Here is a 21599-nt window from a genome sequence, read left to right on the forward strand (position 1 = left end):
AACAATGATTCACTAAAAGTTGAACATACATGCTATCTTGCTCGAAAACAGTGCAGCTCTCTTTCCTTATCGCTTCCAACATTTCGTAAAAAGACCCTCTTAACAAGGTAGGCGAAATCCGACCAATAGATAGTGACAAGCTGCATAAAAAGTTAGTAGTCTGGGATAGAAGCCTGTCGGGCAGCTATGCATAAGCAGACCAGCAAAACAAATTGAATGTCATGAAGATAGAAGTAAGACGATGGTGCTCTTTGTTCTGTCTGTTGGTAGTGTTTTTTTTTATTGGCATGTTGGACTTAATGAAGTTCAATCAAAGAAAGAGGGTTAAATAGCTCGATATAGACCAAATGGTTTTTCGGTTTAAGAATCAAAATTATTAATTATTTTGTAGAATTGAATTCAATTGCTCGATTTGGTTTGATTTGATTATTTTGTCCACCATCCACATCCACATCCACATCCACATCCACATCCAAGGCCAGTTTAATTAGGTTTTTGAATTTCAACAAAATAATTATAATCTTCTTTTTTATTTCCCAAAAGGTTTTCTAGGATTCTCAAATACTTCCATTTATAAAACGTGTCCAAATCGAAAATGTTAGTAAAACCCAATAGGATGTTTGGGAGCAATTTTTCATTCCCGAAAAAATTGACTTTTAACCATTATTTCACTATTTCAGTCATAAAGTTTGATTTTTTCTCTCACAAGTGATCCCCACTTTTCTCGTAATGATCAAAAAATCAATTCTTATAATCGCTTCCAAACGAACCCTAATTTTTCAGCTTACGGTGCTGGAGTTCTGTTGACCATGAAAGAGAAAAGATGAAATGGCAAAATTGATTAAAAGATTATAATTAGAGAGAGACGTAAAAGAGTCGGAGAGATTTTTAATTCTTCGCCCTTTTCGTTATCCCCATCCGTCAAAGTGTCTGTTTTTCTTTCTAAAACTATTCGTATTACATTTGATTTTCTCTCTCTAGCATCGTCAATCTCGGAAATCATCGAACATATTAAAGTTCAATCTGATTTCAACTCTTCGAATTTCTGGTTTCAATTTGAATTTATTCTTTTTATGATTGTTTTATTCTTCTATGAATTCTTTGATTTTCATTGAACTTTAGGTTTGTATAGAGGCACATAAGAACAAAAATCACAGACGAAGAAATTATTTTTATTTGGGGAATATTGTTGTCTGTATTATCAAAATTTTTATTAATAGAGTTCATAGAGCAACCCTTTTTAATGTTATACATTTAACAATTTTTTTGTTTGTTGGTGCCATCAATGAAATGGTGAAGAGGAAAAATACAGAATATGACGCTGGGCAAGTGTGGTGTAGCCGTATTTTTGTTGCGAGCTGCATGGTTTTTGAACTGTGAGCGAAAAATGCATACACCTGTAAGCTGAGGGGATCAAGTTTTTCTGTGGGCTTTTGTTTTATCGGTGGTAAAAACTACAAAGGGGTTTTATTCGTTGACAATAGAGCTGAACAGCTTGTTAGCGGTGTGTTTTCGGCTGGTTAAGTTTGAGATTTTCGCTTCGACGGTGAAGTTTGGCGATGAGGAATGATGACCGGAAAATTGGTGGCGGTGATGGCTGGCCAGCCGTGCCAAGGCCAGGTCGAGGTAATAATGGGATCCTTCCTACATCGTTTAAGTCTCTTTCCAGCTACTTGAGGACTGTTTCCTCCGGTGCTTCCAACGTGGCCTCCACAGTGAGGTCTGCGGCCTCCGCATCTTCGGTTACTGCGGAGAGAGATTCTGAATACATCGATTGTCAGGTGAGACTTTGAAACGGAAATATCAATATGGATAATCAAGAGAAATTTATGCACTTTCAGCACGTTTAGTTATATACAGCTGAATATGGTTGTTCTTGAATTGAATACATTGTTTGCTGAAATTTGTTGCTGCATCCTGCGTTCAACTGTACGAGAAAAAAAACTCTTGCCATGTAAAGTTTGCAATTAAATAGCTTCGCTGCCATTTTTGGAGATTTTAGCTTTGAATGATTATTTTCAGATCAAGGTTGAAACTTTGCAGCGTGAAGTCCTGAACTCATGGTTTTTTGCAGATTTGATCTTTAGCATCGTGTTATTCCTATATTCCCCCCTTTGTGGATTAGGAGAGAATTATAACGACTGTTATCTGTTTGCAGCAGTGGGATGTATTATTTTCTACAATTCTAGAAGTTGTTCCGAAAGAAGATATTGAATTCCTGTATTTTGGTTTTGATCTTTGTTAAAGCTTCAGGATTTTTAAGTTCTAGGATATATAGTATCCTATTTCGCATAATCTCTTCTCTAGCAATAGGACAAGCATGATTTTTTTTTTATGAAGAAAAATTGTGATCATATTCAATTCGACAAAACTGGTTATATTTTTCTATCACAGGATCATGTATATGGATGGATCATTTTTATCACGTGAATATATTTCTTTATGGGCCTTTACAACTGAACTGGTTAGCTCTGTCAATCATGCAACATCTTTTTGTACAGCAGTCCTGGAATAAAATATATGCCCTTAATGTGTAGAATGTTGATGGGTTCGGTTATTGCGGCGTTCATAAAACTGTCTGTATTCTTTTTGATGGTTTCAGTTACTGCGGCCTACATAAAGTTGTCTGTATTCTGTTTTGATGGTTTCGTTTATTGCGGCCGTGAAGTTGTCTGTATTATGTTTCAAACATTCAGTGCTTTGCGTTGTCGATGTATCTGTCACTAGTATTATTGGAAAAATGGTCGCATCTCCATGTGGTTTTTTTTGGGTCGGTGGGCCTTTTTGCTCTCTGTTAATTTTTTTCCTTTTTATTTCCCTTTTCTTTTTTCCTTTTTTGTTCAGGGAGTGGGAAGTAGGAGGTTACTGAAGGACACATGAATTTCTTAACATTTAATGGAATCCTACCTCTCAGTCTGATTTGGCAGCTTGGCTTCTGCTGTTGGTTAAAATACTGAAATTTACTTCGTAACTGTTTAGAGGACTTTCTGGATCTCGTTCTTACACTCTTCAAGGTTTTAGCTTTTTTAGGAGAGTGTTTGTCATTGGTTTCCATGCTTCAATATTTGGACATAGTTTTGCAGTATTGTTAAGACTTAAACCTTGGATTGAGGATCACATGCTTTAGCATTTGCCATGTCTTTTTACTAATCGTTCATTGAAATTTTTACTTGGTCTGTCCATGTGACTTTTTTGACAATTATGATCTGATTTAGTATTATTACATCAAATATTCCCCGCATGCTAGTTTTACTATTTACATGGTGTTGTGTTACATAGTTCATAATAATTTCTGAGGGAGCTTACGGTTTTACCATTAGGTCAATCCTTCAAAAGTGATTCTTGTTCATTTATAATCAATATTATGATATGCATTTTGCATTTGAACCTGTAGCACTCATTTATTTGATCCGTGACAAATATACTTCCTAATGTAAGGGATTCTATTATCTTTCACCATCTCGTGCTGATTCATTTTAATAATTATGTTTCCTTTTCATGTATTCTAGATCTGCTAGTTGGAGCTGATCAAATTTTATTTTCCAATTACCTATTAAGGTTAACTGGGCTGGGTTTGACAAATTAGAAGATGAGGGAGGCATCACCTGGCGAGTTCTCTTGCTGGCGTACAGCTACGGCTTTCAGGTTTGGGATGTTGAAGAAGCAGCCAATGTGCAGAACTTAGTTTCCAGGCATGATGGTCCCGTTTCATTTATGCAAATGTTACCAAAACCAATGGCATCAAAGCAGTCTGGGGATAAATTTGTGGACAGTTGCCCATTGCTGATCATCTGTGCTGATGGATCCTTCTCTGGAGGTAATAACAACCAGGAGAGGTTTGGTGCTCCTTGTAATGGGTCCATCCAACAATACCATGGTTCACTTAATGGTAGTTGTGTTCCTACTGTGGTTTGGTTTTATTCCTTGAGATCTCAATCATATATACATCTTTTAAGGTTTAGATCAGTTATTCATGTAGTGAGATGCAGCTCTCGAGTTGTTGCTGTTTTGCAGTCGAATCAGGTCTGCTTGCTTATCCTTAAATTCTTTAAAACACATTTTCCCTTTTATAAGCCATATGAATAAGACATCCATTTTACAGATACATTGTTTCAATGCTTCGACATTAGATAAAGAGTATACAATTCTTACAAATCCGTTTGTTAAGGGGACTTTTGGGTCCGGAAATATAGGCTTTGGGCCGCTTGCCGTGGGTCCCAGGTGGATGGCTTATAGTGGGAGTCAAGTTGCAAATTCAGATTCTGGGCGTGTGATTCCAGAACACCTTACCCCCTCAGCTAGTTTTCCTAATCCTACTTCAAATGAAAGCCTCATTGCACATTATGCAAAAGAGTCAAGCAAGCAACTTGCTGCCGGTATTGTGACTTTAGGAGACAAGGGTTATAAGAAACTATCAAGTTATTACTCTGAGCTGGTACCTGAAGGCAACAACTCGCAATCTGGGAAGGCTCGAGGGAAGGTAATTGGCGTTGCTACTGGCTTTTTGCCTGATGCAGAGGATGCTGGCATGGTATGAACTAATTTTTGAAGCGTAAATCTTAGTACTGGTTTTTGCAAACCATTTGTGTGTATTTGCTATGCTACTGTTGTCGTTATTGTCAAATTGACATCCACAAGTTATTAAGCCTAATTTGACTATGTTTTGACTGTAAGTCACGGTACTAGTTGCTTCTTCTTTGTGCTCTCCTGCTTAAAACTGTGTAGGGAACTGTTCGGTTCTTTCTATTTTAATTTCCGTGCATTTTAGTTTAAACTTTTGCTCTCTCATTATTGTTTGTAATTCATCTGTCAGGTCATTGTCAGAGACACAGTCACCAGAACTGTTGTTGCACAGTTTAGGGCACATAAAAGTCCTATTCAATCACTGTGCTTTGATCCTAGTGGGAACCTTTTAGTGACGGCTTCAGTTCAGGGTCATAATATCAATGTTTTCTGTATTATGCCTGGACATTCTGGAGCTTCTTCTGGCCCTTCTTATTGCCATATTTATAGGCTTCAACGTGGTTTCACAAATGCTGTAAGAGCTAGATTTGTTGTTTTCTTTATTTGATCGAGTTTGTTATTGAAATGAACTTATTCATTCTCGTTGGTAATTCTTTCTCAGGTCATACAGGATATAAGTTTTAGTGTTGATAGCCAATGGATTATGATTAGTTCCTCTAGAGGAACGAGTCATCTCTTTCCAATTTCTTCTTCCGGGGGGTCAGTATCCACTGATGCTTGTTTTAGTACCAAAAACAGTAGATCCAGCTTGATGGCAGAGCCCACGATTTGCAATGCACCAAATTCAGGATTGCAGGTGCTAACTCAACGGAGTGTCTGCATATCTGGGCCCCCAATTACAGTTAATGCTGTTAGCAGAATAAGGAACGGAAATAGTGGATGGAGAAACACAGTGAAAGGTGCTGCTGCAGCTGCGACTGGGCGAATGAGTTCTCTCTCTGGAGTAATTGCTTCTGCTTTCTTCAACTGCAAAGCCAATGATTCGTATGCAGATACCAGCTCTCCTAAGAAAAACTATTACCTGATGGTTTTTTCTCCTTCTGGTAATGTGGTACAATATGCACTGCGGCTCTCTCCTGTGGTTGATAGCATAACATCTTTGCCTGGAGCAAGCACCCCTTGTGAATCAGGCCTCAACTGTGATACAAGATTAGCTGTGGAGCCAATTCAGAAGTGGAATATTTGTCAAAAACAAAACCGAAAGGAGCAAGAAGATAATATCTATGCTCAAAAAGTAAATTCTGATAGCAGTAAAGTATTTCCAACAAGAACTAGACATGAAAACAATGTAGTTTCCAATGTCATGGTTACAACCACAAATGATAACATTACTGAAGAAAGACATCAAATGTACATATCTGGGGCAGAACTCCGGATGCATGAAAGCCAGAATCCATTGTGGTTGAGATCTGAGGTACCTTATCTTCCACGGAAAAATAGAGGATGGTTTTTAAGTAAATTGCACTGTCTTTGTCGAATGACATCATTTGTTTTTGTAACATTTATGGGCAGATATATTTTCAGTCGATGCTGACCGATGGCTTTAATTTAGATGAGGAAGGTGCTTGTAGGGGAGAGATTGAGATTGAAAGAATCCCTGTTCGCACGCTTGAAATGAGATCAAAAAACTTGTTTCCAGTTTTTGATTATCTTCAAGCTTCCAAATTCCCACAAGAGAGGTACATTGAGATGGTTCTGTAATTTATTTTCGTCTGAGGACACTCTTATTTGACTTATTGCATTTGCTTGCATGGAATGAATAAGTATCTTGTACTAAGGGATTGCACTAAGTGTTTCGGCTATAGAAGAGTCATTTACTCAGGGATGGTGGGCTAGAAAGCAGGAATCTTTGTCTGGTGGTCAGCCCATGTCTGGTTTATTATACAGTAGTCTATCTCAACTTCTCAGTTTCTTTTGGTTTTGTGTGGTTTCATTGACGTTATGTCTTAATATTTTTTTTGTTTTTATTTCTCATAAATTTTCCATTTTTTTCTCTTGAATAATATTCATTGTCATTCAGGACTCCTGTTATAAATAGTGGCAACAATGGCCAAGCTCTGTATCAGGGGTCTGCAAATGGAGAACTTACCTACAAGAGCGGTTCTGGCTCTCTTGACTCTACGAACAGCGTTGGCATTATAATGGCCGAATCAAACAATGATGCCGAAGAAACACGTTGGGATGGTCTTCATGTCCCAACTGAAACAAATAGGGGCTTTGTATATACTAATGATACCCCCGTGGTGAATACCGGTATCGGGACTGTAATTACTAAACAGAACTCCACGATGGGGGAGTCTTAGATCTGTGAATAATAGAGATGGCTTGAAGATTATGGAGATCCAATCTACGACTAGTTTGATTAAAGGTATTCCTATTAGCTAATTGTAATCCTTGTTATTTGCTTAGAACTTTAGTTTTATCGACTTCACTATTCCCAGTCGAGTAATTTATCATCTGGTTTGATTTGCCCAGGTTTGAAGGTATTCTTTTTTTATTATCTGGGAAGCTTCCTTAAAAAGTTTCATAATTATGGGTGGATTATATAGAGTGAGAAATAGGAGCTTTGGATGTGATGTGGAAGTTTGAAGACCTTGATGTTAGTTTTTATTCGCCATGGCTTTGCAAGTACAGACTACAGATGCTATAATTAGTTATAATATGTAAATAAAGGCAAACTGATTGATTGCATATCTGCTTATTATTTTTAATGCCATGTCTCTCCATTTCCATTATTGTTAAAAGTTAAAACTATATTTTATGGACTGAGCTGCTCAATCGTACCGTTGAAAGAATGTCTGTCAATGTCATCCCACCCCACGAAATGTAACGGTATCTTCTTTCTAAGGATGCGTTTTAATTGTCAATATTTTTCATGGAAAATGTGTTTTCTCTCCCAAAATTTCTATTGTTTTGTTGTTTGATTGTCATTTTTTTCATGGAAAACATTTTTCTACTGTTGGTCACGTGATCATAATTTCTTTAAAATCAATGAAAATATTTCTTTAGGGAGAGTATGATTTTATTTTTCAGGAAATTCACTCAATCTTTCTTTCTTTTATCTATCCACTCTTTCTCATTTAGCCACCAATATAAAGCGGACAAATATAATATTTTTTAGGTTGAAAATTAAAACAATCACACATTTAATTAACAATTTTTATTCAAATAAGTTCTAGACAATTGAATTATTTACAATTTATTTTTTTCATGTAAATTTTATGTTTGCAATCAAATGCACCCTAAGCCCTTTCTAAGGGCAAGATTTTAGTTTAACCAAGGTACCGTCAACAGAGAGAGAGAGAGAGAGAGTTTTAGTTGGGGACAACTGAAAATATTTGTGAGCCTCAGTCTGGAAAAACATAGACCAAGAAAATCACCAAAATCTGAAATGCTTTCCAATTTAATCGAAGAATGGCGATAAATTTCCTCTAGATTTGGTAGTAAGTCGGAATATGCAACCCGTCTTTCCAGGGTAAGTTTCAAGATGCCGTGAGAGTATGATCTTTCTGAAATATATTCACACATTTAGAAAGGTAGATCGACAATATAAAGGATTTGTTGAGTCAAAAATTTTAAAAGTGTACATGTTCCAGCTTCAAAGAAATCGAACCAAATCAAGAAATAGGATTTTATAGATAGAACCATTTGTTTCAAGTACAATTTCTAGTTAAATTTTCGTTATGGTAATGAGAGAATATACATTAATTATATACTATAGTTCTATAAATAACTGAACCAATTAAGTTAGAAGTTCAATTCATTTTGGATTTTAAGTTTTTGGTACTAGAATCAAGAATTGGATCAAATCCATCATTTCTTGGTTCTAGTACCCGAAATCGATTAAAAAACAAGAATAGAACCAGATCGAATCGATCGTTTCATTCCAGTTACGGCAACTTGATACTTTTGTTTAGCCCTTTGTGTTTTTATGGTTTAACCTGCTCACACATAAATTTACATAACCCTAAAGACCAAAAAATAGGACAGAAAAGAGTGTCATTTTTCCATTTAGAAACTCTGTCCGTGTCGAAGACCAAACTTAAACTGTTCATTTCAAAAGACTTCATGTGGAGGCAAAGCGAAACCCCACCAAACAAAACAATATAAATCGCATTTCTCTCTCAAAACATTTGCTTTTCTCTCTCTTACCTTTCTTCTTCAACACCAGGTCAGTCTCAAGTCCTTTTCTTTCAAACAAACTCTCCTCTTCTCTGCCAAATTTACATTTCCATGTTTAAAAAATAAACACGTTTATACACCTTAAATTTATAACCTAAATTTGAAGCAAGTTTAGGTAACTGATAGCAACCCTAAACATGCACCCTCAAAACCTTCCTTTTACAGCATTTTCTCTTACATCGTCTTTGCATTTCGAACACAAATTCTTGGCTGCATTGCTAAATAAATATAGAGTTCGTAGTGTTCGCGTGTGTATACGTTATTTCTGGCCCTGGGTATTTTTCTGAAAAATGCAGCTGCATATATCTCCAAGTTTGAGGCATGTCACTGTTTTGCCTGCAAAAGGTGTGAGAGAATTTATCAAAGTGAAGATAGGATCGAGAAGATTGTCGTACCGAATGGTTTTTTATTCTCTTTTGTTCTTCACTTTTCTTCTTCGTTTTGTGTTTGTGTTAACTGCTGTGGATATCATTGATGGAGAAACCAGATGCTCAACCCTAGGTATCCCTCTCTCTCTCTCGTTCTCGCTCTCTCGCTCTCTCATAATACAAATGTACACATATAGATACATATATACATACAAGCAGATTAATAAACCAAAATGGGTTTTTGAAGATTGTGATTTATCCATATATTAATATGAACTTGAGCTTGAACTGGCTGGTATGCATATATAAAGCAGTTAATTATAAGAATTTTTTATCACTACTTGAAATGAAAATAATTTTATTCTTTCTTTATTTTTTTTAATTTTTTAAAATAATGTTGGTGATAACGTCCACATCGACTGGTACGGTAGTTATTGGTATCACCAACAGAAGTTTTATTTATTTATTTGTTAGACGATAATATTTTATTTTCATCTATTAATCGTGGAGGGAGAAATTATTAGTGGTAATTTTATTCCATTTTTGATGGAAATATTTTATTAGTATTTAATTTTTATATTTTTATTAGTTTACGTATTTACAAAATTTTCGTCGTTTAGTTAAATTTATTAAACTATTTATGTTGTTAATATTACTAATTAATAAGCTTTTCTTAGTCTTAAATTATTTTCTTAATTGTTTAATAATCGACAAACCTTTTTGAAAGTAATGTTAAGCTTTTATCAATAATTAAATTTAAAGATAACATAAAATTTCATTATTAATCTTTAGTAATTATTTGTAATTGTGATTTTAAAACATATGAACTTTTGCATCACAATATTAGTTTTTGTTTTTGTTTTTTTTGAAGATTCCATTAATGTCAAGCATATAATCATACTTTTACTTTTGCTCAATTGAATAATTGCATTTAATTTGATTTCAATTGGGTACTCCATCCAATTTCGTCACTGAAACTAATGCGGAAATAAATGACGCGATAATAAAAAAGTTATAGTTACCATTTATTTCACTGGAGTTGTACTTATTCCACATTAGTAATTAACAATTACATGTGATAGTCATCATTAATTGAGTGTCAAGCACATAATTTATGTCAGTGGAATCGAACTAAGTTACCTTGATTGAAATCAAATTAAAATGCGTAGTTACCGGCCGATAGAGTTACCTTATTGACATCAAGTGAAATTATAGTTACCACGAATGAAATTTACCTTATTTTTTCTACAACTTTATCAGTACTAAAATCTTTGATTTTTCATCGAATGTAGGCTGCTTGGGGAAAAAATTGGGACCAAAAGTTTTGGGAAGAAGACTTGAAGCAACTGTAATCTCCTGAACCCTGTTTTTGTCTTTACATAATTTCATACCATTCGTATCAGGCTAAATACACTGATAGTTACTAAAATTTTAGCGAAATTTCACGTTGGTTAAGTTCGATAACCAGCTTACAACAAAATGAAATTTAGTAATATACATGAAATTTTGCTAAAGATTTAGTGGGCATCAGTGTTTTTAACCTGTTGTTTGATCATTGATATGGAATTTTTGAGGTAACTGAACTTTCTCTGATTCTGTTAGGTTCCTGAAGTTATATATCAAGTTCTGGAAGATCCTGCTAATCAAAGTGAAATAGAACCAGGACCAGAAATCCCTCAAACATTGGAAGATTTTGTTGCTGAGATGAAAGATGGACAGACAGATGCAAAGACCTTTGCTGTCAAGCTCAAAGCTATGGTAATCATCAAAAATATCTGATAAACAGGAACACGCATACAAATGGCTGATTCCTCTTGTTCTTTCAGGTGACACTGTTCGAACAAAGGACCAGAACAGCGAAAATCCAAGAATATCTGTACCGCCACGTGGCATCCAGTAGCATCCCGAAACAGTTGCATTGTCTTGCTCTAAGATTAGCGAATGAGCATTCTACTAATTCCAATGCTCGTCTCCAGCTACCATCAGCAGAATTCGTCCCTGCCCTGGTTGATAATTCGTTCTTCCATTTTGTGCTCGCCTCTGACAACGTCCTTGCCACCTCTGTTGTTGCATCATCACTTGTGCAAAATTCATTGCGTCCTGAGAGGGTAGTCCTACACATAATTACAGATAGAAAGACCTACTATCCGATGCAGGCATGGTTTTCACTGCATCCTTTGACACCTGCAATCATTGAGGTTAAAGCATTGCACCATTTTGATTGGTTAACTAAGGGGAAGGTCCCCGTGTTGGAAGCAATGGAGAAAGATCAAAAAGTTCGCTCGCAGTTTAGAGGAGGGTCATCAGCCATTGTGGCAAATAACACCGAACAACCTAAAGTTATTGCCGCAAAATTGCAAGCACTTAGTCCCAAGTACAATTCAGTGATGAATCACATTCGGATACATTTACCAGAGGTAAGTCTCAAAGTTTCTTGGCTTTCCCTAAAATTCCTTGAGAGCTTTTAGTCTAATACACAAAATGCATTTTGTTTGCAGTTGTATCCTAGTCTTAAGAAGGTTGTCTTCCTGGACGATGACATCGTGGTGCAAACTGACCTTTCACCTCTGTGGGATATCGACATGAATGGAAAGGTCAATGGAGCAGTCGAAACATGTATAGGGGAGGACAAATATGTAATGTCGAAGAAGTTCAAAAGTTATTTGAACTTTTCTCATCCTCTGATAGCAAAGAATTTCAATCCTAATGAATGTGCATGGGCCTATGGCATGAACATCTTCGATCTAGACGCTTGGAGGAAAACAAATATTAGCCAGAAATACCATCACTGGATTGAAGAGGTAAGGAATTCATAAAATCTTAAAGACATTTGTATAGCACTGGAATTGTAAAATTTCTTAAACATATCAAATATTTTCTGATGATGTCTTAATTCTCCCATTACAGAACATAAAATCCGACTTAAGTTTGTGGCAGCTAGGAACTTTACCTCCCGGTCTAATAGCTTTCCATGGACATACCTACGCGATTGATCCCTTTTGGCACATGCTAGGGCTAGGATACCAGGAAAACACGACTGTTGCAGATGCTGAAAGTGCCGGTGTCATCCACTTCAATGGTCGAGCAAAACCATGGCTAGATATAGCCTTTTCACAACTACGGCCTCTATGGACCAAGTATGTCAACTTCTCGGACAGATTCATCAAGGGATGCCATATAAGAGCATCTTAGAGACAATTGATTCAGGCTCTTCACCTGTAAATGAAAATGGAAGGTTCTTCACAATAGATGAATCTGCACCGTTTCCATGCAGATTGTAATAGCCACAGGCTTCAAATTTTGAAAACTCTTCCTTGATTTCTAAGTTCTTGATATATTATAATTTTTCGATTTTTTTAATTTCTTCGAGCCTTGGGGCACATCAAGATTTATGATTTACCATAAATTATTGGGATGTGATCAAATAACATTTCATGTTTGTTTCTCGTAATGGAATACCAACTATTATGAAACAATAGGGGCAAGGTCAGGAGCAGATGTTGAAACCGAATAATACAAGAAGTCTTATATTCTGTTAAGATTCTTACTTCATTCAGACATTTTAACAAACATATTCTCAAAGTTCTCATAATAGAGTAGAGTCTAAGAAAATAATCAGGTAAAAAATTTCTTATTTTCACAAAACCACTTACTTTTTCCTCCCTGTCACATTGGACAATAATTCCTTCAAGAACTTAGCAGACTTTGTAATGGGAGAATTGATAGCCATTAAATTGTAAAGAACATTCTCGACTTCAATGATTGATGGCCGCGCTTTAAAGGTTGAAACCACCTTCAATTCTTCTTCTTCTTCAACCAAAACATTCCATTTCTCACCACTCAAGATCCCATCTTTCACACATTTGAAAATCACACCTTTTCTCTTGCTCAAAATCCCTTTAACCTCCAACCCCATAAATGAATAAACAACCTCAAAAGTACATACAAAACCACTTAGTTCACCAAAATCACTCTCCTCTTCAAAACCCCATTTAGGATTGAAAATTATTACCGGCTTTGGATAAATACTGTCAGTAACTGTCTTCATGATTGATAATTGTGAAGACTCGGGGGACAAAAACACAACCACATCAGCAGAATTCAGAACTCTGGGATCCTCCTCGAGGACTGATGATATAAGAACGTTTTCGGTAAGAAGGTTTGAAGATTGAGACTCAAAGGCCACAGCAGCAGCTTGAGTTAGGCTTTGGGTTGGCCATATGATAAGAATCTTGATCTTTGAGCCTTTTCTTCTAATGGGCATTTCACCAAACACTTCAAGAGCAAGCTGTGTGAGCGAAGCCGGAGAGTCATCAATGACCGGAATTTCAACCCGTAATCTGGGCTGCTTTACTTTCTTGATCTTTCCGGCAAGTCTTGGGTTGTTGAGAGGCTTCTCCAAGGTGGATGAAAGCGAAGTTTTTACTTGGAGAATAGCTTCTTCTTTTGTTGTTGGAGGATTTGTGGAAGATAGGGAACATTTCAGGGATAAAGATGAGAATGAAATTCTTGATTCAGGCAGGGTTTTGGGTTTTAGGAAGTGAAATTTAGAGTCAGAAATTTTGATGGTTTGGTGATGAATTTGTAGGAATTTGGAATCCATTTTGATCAGTTAAAAAGTCAAAAACGAGGGCCTTTTCTGTGAAGAAATTTACACAGCAATCCAGATAAGGAAATAGCACATGGAACAATTTGAGCCTCAAAAAACCTGCAAGGATAGAATACAGAATTTCTTTTGGCAGCATTCAGTAAAATTTGCACACAGTTGAAAAGGCTCCATCACACTCAATCCAGATAACATTAAAAAGTGCCATTTGTAACCAAACCATTTCAGTTTGTGTCAAAAGAGACCAGCAGTACTGTTTTAGTCTCTTTTTACAGAGTACATTTCACCACAGTAAGCCATATGAAAGATCCTTAGAAAACATATGAGCAAAATTCACTTAATAACATTTACATAACAACACAAGCATCAAGTAAATCATAGTTCGGGAACCACAAGTACTTTCCATCATCTGCTAGATCCAAGTTCGACAGTTAGCAAAAACTAAGACAGTCGAGCATTGGCAAAATGGGCTTTAATAGTTGGACCAAAATGCAAACTACGCTATCATAGAATTTGGCCAACAACTTAGGCAACCGGTGGGCGAAGCACATGGTCTTGTGAAGTATCAACAGCTGTGGGTGGCATGAATTGCCACATGGCAACTCCAGGATAACTGATGACGGGTACCAACTTGTTGCCTGCAGCTTGGCCTGGGGCAGCAAAAGCAGCAGGTATGGCAGGAGGAGCGGGCAGAAAACCGGGTTGGACATGCATGGTATTTAGTTGTTGCTCCAGTTTCTCCTTCTCAGCCTTTAACCTTTGCTTCTCATCACGAAGATCATTCTTCTCAGCCTACACAAATTAGTGGAACTTGTATGAGAGTTGCATAAGTAGTGATTATTATCTCTTGGTTCCCCATCCATTTTTTCAAGAAAATATTGGATTCACATCCACAGATAGTGATGGAGACAATATAAAGAAGTAAATGTGGGTGTGGAGAAAGCTTGCCTTCAGTTCTTTAATCTTCTCCTGAAGATTCAAATTAGAGTCTTTTAGCTTCTGGGCTTCACCTCGTAGCTTAGTTACAATTCGAACTGCATCAACCAAGATGGCAGCCTTGTCTGTTTTAGGAGGTCGTCCAGGCTCGAGAAGAGCACCCAATTCCATATACCTAAAGAGCACCCCTTGCAGTTATTGGAAGATAGTAAACGGGTAAAGGACAGAGGAGACATCAGAGAACATGATCATACTTGTCATTTAGCCTATCCCTCCGTCGTTTTTCTCTGCAAGCTTTGGAATTTGATGGAGCGCATGATTCCACTCTAGGTCTATGTAAGTGCCAAAAATGTGGGAAAATAAAAAATGAAGGTTTAGCAGCAAAGCAGTAATAGCGTATATAATTGCCTCTCCAATATAATCATAATTTACAAAACCAATACTAAGTTCATGAAGCAAAAACTCTTGTAACATCTTTCTTATATAGACGAGCAATTCTACAACATCACAAGCAGCTATAAACACCATGGAAGGCTGAAACTTCAAGGAAAGGTGATGTGATGTAAGGAGATTAAGAAACTCCTCACTCCAATCTTAAAAGTAATTAACTATATATTATAGTAGTATGTGCATCTGATAAATGTTTCCAAACTGAGCATCTTTACAACCGGAAAAAATAATAATAATAATAATAATAAAATAAAATAAAAAACCCAACTGATCAACCGCCGAAAATATGCAAACCAAGAAGATGCTCTTTACCTTTTTTTTGAGGCAGTTTCCTTCTGCATGTCTGATTCCCCAAATGAACCATCAATTCCCACACTATCAATAAGATTGGATTGGCATAAAGAAAAGGGTGAGAATAGCGAAAACTGATATTTACTAGAGTGAACTGGAAGGGAAAAAAAATACTGAATCGGATACTAATGAAAGAAACCTTAGAACTTCAAAAAGAACTTGAAAGATTTGAATGATGTTTATCCTTTATATACAACTAACTAAGCCTTATTAGCAACAAGTTTGCCGTCAGCACGATATCCCCTCATATATCAATAGAAATACTCGTGTTACTTATCAAAACAAAGAATAAAAAAAATCAACAAGCACCTTCTTAGGTGCTTGAAAGATTGTGTTGCGATAAATAGAAGGCCCAACATCTAATCTGATCACGAAAGCACTCCGAAAAAATCTAATCAAGATCCGCTACAGCAATTAGAGCATTAACAACTTCTAATAATAAAATTTAAAACAAGTCTTGATAAATCAAATGTCAATATCTATGGATACAAGAAAGAATTAAAAAGAAAAGGAAAATTATAGAAGTGAGAGCATAAACCCAAGTACAAAATATGAAATTCACGAACAAGTCTCCCAAATCACAAAAACCAAAAAACCCAGAAGACTCTAACTCTAACTAATTGGCTCGAATTTGCAACATTAAACAACTAAATCAAGAACTTTAACTAATTGGGTAAGTACCATATCAAATTACAAAACCTCAAAAATATCCCATCAAAATGGAAAAAGAAGGAAGTTCACAACCTAATAAGGAGACACAACACATGCGAATACAAGAAGAAATATAACAAATACATTCCAACTACTACCTGACATTAGTTGAACCATTCGAAGCTTGAATTGACCAAGAAAACCCAGCTGGTGGAGCAGAGAAATTCCCTACGGGGACCGGGATGTCCTCGACCTCATAGTCATACAACCAATTCGTGTTTTCCGGGGAAACCATTTCCAAACAGCCGCCGGAAAGAATAAATTTTTTTTTTTCCCCGGCTCACAAGCAATCAAACCTACAGTTAATGGAAAATTGGTTCACGGGAGTTGAAAAATAAAATAGGGAATCTGTAAAAGAATTTCAATTTTAGGTTCATTTAATTTGATACCAATTCGGTGATATCAAACCGTAAAAATTTTATTCTCCACAAGAACACACACGCGACTATACGCCGTCCTATGAGGTGCCACCTGGGCTAAATGAATGCTTTTCTCTTTTCTATTTTCTTATTAGAACCTAAATACTAAATTTATTATCATATATATATATATATATATATATTATTTATTTATTTTTATTTATTTTTTGTTTTTTCTTTGTCAAACATGTCCAGCCCGTCAAAAGACGTGGGACGAAATCATATTGTAACTTTGCTAAAGACAAGTTGAGTATTCAATTTTGCATCTATAATGACATGTCTTTATAGATTTTCTAATTAATTTCATTTTTATATATTTATATAATTTGAACGGATGAAAATCTACACATATTTTATATTTTACGCAAACACATACCTATAGCAACCTTATTTAAAATTTCAATCCATCAAAATGTACGGGCCATAATCATGTCGCACCTTTTGCTAAGACTAGTCGAGTATTATATCTTGCACCTACAGTAACACATCTTTTATGATTTTACCAATCATATTTCAATTTAGACATTTATATAATTTGAGCAGGCGAGAATTTATACATATCTCACATTTTACGCAAAAGATAGCAACATTGTTTCAACATCAAAATGATTAACAAAAGAATAAAATTTCAATGTTATTCGTAATCAACCGCACCTTTGATAAGGCAAGTCAAGTATTATATTTTGCACCTATAGTAACACATATCACCAATCATTTTTCAATTTTAAATATTGATATAATTTGAGTAGATGAAAATCTATACATATTTTACATTTTAGCAAGTTCATAAATATAACAACCTTATTTCAACGTCGAAATGATAATGAAATTTCAATCCTTCAAAAGGTGTGTCGTAATGGTATCGCAATTCTGCCAAGGCAAATCGAGTATTCTATTTGCACCTAGAGGAACACGTCTCTTATGATTTTACTTATCATTTTCCAAATTTTTATATTTATATATTTTGAACAGACGGAAATTTTTATACATATTTCACATTTTACTCAAGTTCATAAATACGGTAACCATGGGTCATAATCATTTCCCACATTTGCTACAACAAGTCGAGTATTCTATTATGCACCTAGAGCAGCACAAATTTTATGGCTCTACCGATCATATTTTAACTTTAAATATTTATATATTTTGAGCAGGCTGGAATTTATACATATTTCATATTTTATGCAAAGTTCATAAATGTAGCAACCTCATTTCAACATCAAAATGATTACGAATGGACAAAATTTTAATCCATCAGAAGGTATGGGTCGTAATCGCATCTCACATTTGCTAAGGAAAATCGAGTATTTTATTTTGCAACTATAGTAACATATCTCTTACAACTCTACCAATCATATTTTAACTTTATATATTTATATAATTTGAACAGAAGGGAGTCTACAACCATTTCACAATTTATATAAGTTCATAAATATAGCAACCTTATTTCATGTCGGAAAATTGGTTTAATTAAATGGTTTGATCAAATTTTGACCAATTCTTTAAGTGGTTCCCGTTAGTTGGATAAAAGATTTCTTTGGCCGAGTATATTTTACCATGAGTAGATTGATGTATGCATTCATTTTCTCAAATCCAATTAACGGTGAATGAGAAATTAAAGTCAAAAAATGACTACTTGAAGTTGAAATAAATTGAAAATAAAAATTGGTGAAAAATTGAAAAATGCCTATTACACATAGGAAAACTAGAAGAATAGAAATCGCTTTATATTGCTCAAGTTTGGTGCTTGGGTTTGGATTGAAGGGGAGAGGACCTACATGCTAGTAGGTTGAGCCAAAGCTCACACGCATAAATAATATTTTGGGCTTGGGCCAAAATTAGTATAAATATTTTTGGTAAAATAATATTTGAATTTTATTATTAAATAATATATTTGAATTATATTATTTATTTATTTTGAATTTTTCTATATGCGACGCGTGGCATCTTCTAAAAACTGGGATGTTGTGTCCAAAGGACACAACATTTCCACTTATACACATAGGTCTCCATGTCCCGAATTTTATTCATTCCAAAAATCATTCTTGATTATCTCTCTTGCAAAATATAATCCTTTCGATCTACATTATTCCATATTGTGCACTTAAGTCCCAAATATTAATTTCGTGTATTTTAGTCCTCCTGTCTCAAAGAGATCAAAATATTATTAGGTTCGTCAAGTCTCGTAATTGAAGTGTTACTATTTCAAGTCGAAGTTGTTATATTTTGGGAGACGAGTGTCAAAAGATCGTCAACATTAGTGCGTGAAAATATCGTCTTAAGGAGATCAAACTCTTGCCTCGATCATTAGACTTTTATTCTATTCCATTCATTCTATAAATCAAAATTTTTTCCAACTGTTTATTTGCTATTTGAATATAAATTATTGTGTGGTAAATCCAACATCGTTGAAACATTTCAAATCAAAATGATAATGAAAGGAAAAAAATTCAACCAATTAGGTATGGATCGTAATCGTATCTCCCCTTGGATAAGACAAGTCGATTATTCTATTTTGCACCTATGGTAATAACATACCTTTTACGATTCTATGAATCATATTTAAACTTTCAAAATTCATAAAATTTAAACAGATGAAAATATACGCATATTTCACATTTTACGCAAGTTCATAATTATATAACAACCTTTTCAACATCAAAATAATAATGAAAGAATAAAATTTCAATCCTCAAATGCTCATCATATTCTGCACTAGTGGCCTTTTCTAAATGCTTATGCATAATTCATAATAAAACACTATCTTTATTGCCATTTGGCGTTGGTGCGGTAAAGTATGATGCACTGTTGTTTATGTAGTGGTGGGTTGTGAATCGACATGGTGGTGGTTGGCGTGGTGGAGGTGGTGGTTGTGTGATGGTGGTGTCAATGTGGTGGTGATGCTGATGTGGTTGGTTAGAGGTGCAGGTGGCGGCATGGTGGACGTAGATGGATGGTTGATTGGAGGAGGTAGTGGTGGTAATTATTGGTACAAGCGGTGGCGGTTGTGGTGAGGTAACAACTGTGTTTTTATGGTACTGATTGTGGTGTAGTGTGGGATGCAGAACATTTATGAACAATTAGTTGAGTAATTGTGATTAATAAAATGGGTAATTTATGATTGATAAATAAATTATTATTTATAAAAATGTGTGATTTACTAAATATGTAATTTTGATCCATATTTTGTATCTTATTTGTAGTGATATTGGGTAATTTGTGACTGATACGTAATTATACTATATATTGTATGTTATTATGACTTTAACCTATTTAATTATGTATAAAAGAATTCTATAATTCCCTAAATCTAAATGTGTATCTTGAAACTATGATAATTATATATTTTTCCATATATATATAATTTGAGCAAAAGGGTACATATTTTAAAATTTATGCAAGTTCATACATATAGAAAATTTATTTCCATCAAAAGGTATGGATCTTATTTGTATCGCACCTTAGATAAGACAAGTCGAGTATTTCATTTTGCACCTATAGTAGTAACATAACTTTTACAATTTTATGAAATATATTTGAACTTTAAATATTTATATAATTTGAACAGGCAGGAATCTACACATATTTCACATTTGAGACAAGTTCATAATTATATAACCACCTTATTTCAACATCAACATGATAAAGAAAGAATAAATTTTCAATCCACAAATGCTCATCATATTCTGCACTAGCAACCTTTACTAAATGCTTATGCATAAATCATAATAAAATATTTTATCTTTATTAATGGCTGATGCCATTTGATCATTATCTTATTTTTCACCCTATTGTTTAATTATTTTTGTAACAATGGGTTGGATTAATTGACATCTCTTAATTTTTGGATTCAGTATTTCGTGCATGTTCGGATATAGGAATATTAACGTAGAAAAGTTAGGTAGTAAAATTATCGTATAGTAACGTCAGAGTTGAATCGACCACCATATATTTCGTTTTTGTGTATTTGAAATTTTAGAATTACTCTGAGAATTCTGATATGAGCACAAATAATCATTTCTTGACACAATTATTCTTGTTTTAAACATACAAGAAATATGCAGTACTATTTAGTCGGATCATCATCGCCCCAACCAGAATGAATCAATGATTTTAGCTGATTAATCCAACAACCCTCTTCTTGATTTCCTCTGGATTGGCACCCACAAGCTTATCCACCACAGCCCCTTCCTTCATGAACAAAAAAGTGGGCATGGCCTTAATCTCCATCTTTGATGCTAACTCCTGATAAAATAAATCATAATTCTCAGACAATTTAACAATGATTTTATGTACTAAGATTGTATTTCTGGAAGTATATTACCTTAACCTCATCGACATCCACCCGTAGAAAAAAAATATCGCGATGACTTAAGGCCAGTCGTTCGAAAAATGGCTTCATGGCTACTGAAGGCATGCACCATGAAGCTGTAAAGTGAACTATAACCTGCAAGTTTCAAAACGCTGTCGCTACCCATTTATGAAAATTGTGGACGTGTTGTGTTGAAGACTTAAGTTAATATAAATATGTGTCTCGTCTCTAACAGGTTAACTTTTGTGCCACAACTTTGTCGATAGAAATATCAAGAAAAGAAAGGTTACGTCGAAACTTACAGGACATCCTTGTTTATTAGCTTGAGATGCAAAGAAATCCCATGTTTCTTCAGAGTCTATTTTGACAACTCTAGACTTCAGTATTTGCTGATGCTGTGCCATAATAGTGTATGAATTTAGACGAAAACTCGAAAATGTTCTTTGAATTGTGTAGGATGAAGTGTTCAATTTATCCTGGGATTTTAACGGGGACCGAAATGGATGGGATCAAAGTAGGACCCTCTTGGAATGCCACATAGTTTCATTATCTATAACAGCTCCACTCTTATCCAATTCTGTGGGCTATGGTAATCAAACATCCAGCAAATCCCATTTCTCCAGGTGGATAATGTAAACAGTAACATCAACTATAACAAAACGAAATTTGTTTATGATAAATTTGAGGTTAGTTACTTTTCGACTCCTTGTTGTATCTTTTAAGAACTTTGACATAAATAT

The 21599-nt window shown here is 35.0% G+C and overlaps 5 protein-coding genes across 6 annotated transcripts; 2 read left to right on the forward strand and 3 right to left on the reverse strand.

The window, feature by feature from the left end:
* The first annotated feature begins 855 nt into the window (after positions 1-855).
* Positions 856-7259, forward strand: LOC111370784 (autophagy-related protein 18f-like). Of its 2 annotated transcripts, none has more exons than XM_022992648.1 (8): positions 856-1781; positions 3559-4023; positions 4103-4531; positions 4814-5038; positions 5126-5938; positions 6037-6203; positions 6545-6892; positions 7000-7259. In XM_022992648.1, exons 1-7 carry the CDS (start codon positions 1560-1562, stop codon positions 6825-6827), a joined length of 2604 nt encoding a protein of 867 aa, XP_022848416.1. In that variant the 5' UTR covers positions 856-1559; the 3' UTR covers positions 6828-6892; positions 7000-7259. The 2 variants fall into 2 exon arrangements, with proteins under 2 accessions (XP_022848416.1, XP_022848418.1); XM_022992650.1 differs by having other exon boundaries at positions 1488-1781; positions 3510-4023.
* Positions 7260-8877: 1618 nt separating this feature from the next.
* Positions 8878-12511, forward strand: LOC111370785 (probable galacturonosyltransferase 12). The gene is made up of 6 exons (XM_022992651.1): positions 8878-9207; positions 10367-10422; positions 10677-10832; positions 10901-11491; positions 11573-11875; positions 11982-12511. Exons 1-6 carry the CDS (start codon positions 8997-8999, stop codon positions 12264-12266), a joined length of 1602 nt encoding a protein of 533 aa, XP_022848419.1. The 5' UTR covers positions 8878-8996; the 3' UTR covers positions 12267-12511.
* Positions 12145-13800, reverse strand: LOC111370786. Its single transcript, XM_022992652.1, has 2 exons — positions 12728-13800; positions 12145-12290 (listed from the first exon to the last, which is right to left on the reverse strand). The coding sequence occupies exons 1-2, from the start codon at positions 13675-13677 to the stop codon at positions 12287-12289; spliced, it is 954 nt and encodes a 317-aa protein (XP_022848420.1). The 5' UTR covers positions 13678-13800; the 3' UTR covers positions 12145-12286.
* Positions 13801-13882: 82 nt separating this feature from the next.
* Positions 13883-16620, reverse strand: LOC111370787 (transcription factor ILR3-like). Its single transcript, XM_022992653.1, has 6 exons — positions 16518-16620; positions 16227-16424; positions 15379-15441; positions 14871-14948; positions 14629-14791; positions 13883-14472 (listed from the first exon to the last, which is right to left on the reverse strand). The coding sequence occupies exons 2-6, from the start codon at positions 16361-16363 to the stop codon at positions 14206-14208; spliced, it is 708 nt and encodes a 235-aa protein (XP_022848421.1). The 5' UTR covers positions 16364-16424; positions 16518-16620; the 3' UTR covers positions 13883-14205.
* Positions 16621-20477: 3857 nt separating this feature from the next.
* On the reverse strand, positions 20478-21312 carry LOC111370790 (thioredoxin-like protein CXXS1). Its single transcript, XM_022992656.1, has 3 exons — positions 21162-21312; positions 20872-20994; positions 20478-20792 (listed from the first exon to the last, which is right to left on the reverse strand). The coding sequence occupies exons 1-3, from the start codon at positions 21261-21263 to the stop codon at positions 20661-20663; spliced, it is 357 nt and encodes a 118-aa protein (XP_022848424.1). The 5' UTR covers positions 21264-21312; the 3' UTR covers positions 20478-20660.
* Between the last annotated feature and the right edge of the window lie 287 nt (positions 21313-21599).

This window comes from Olea europaea, chromosome 21 (assembly GCF_002742605.1).
Source record: "Olea europaea var. sylvestris chromosome 21, O_europaea_v1, whole genome shotgun sequence".
In the NCBI taxonomy this organism is placed as follows: domain Eukaryota; kingdom Viridiplantae; phylum Streptophyta; class Magnoliopsida; order Lamiales; family Oleaceae; genus Olea; species Olea europaea.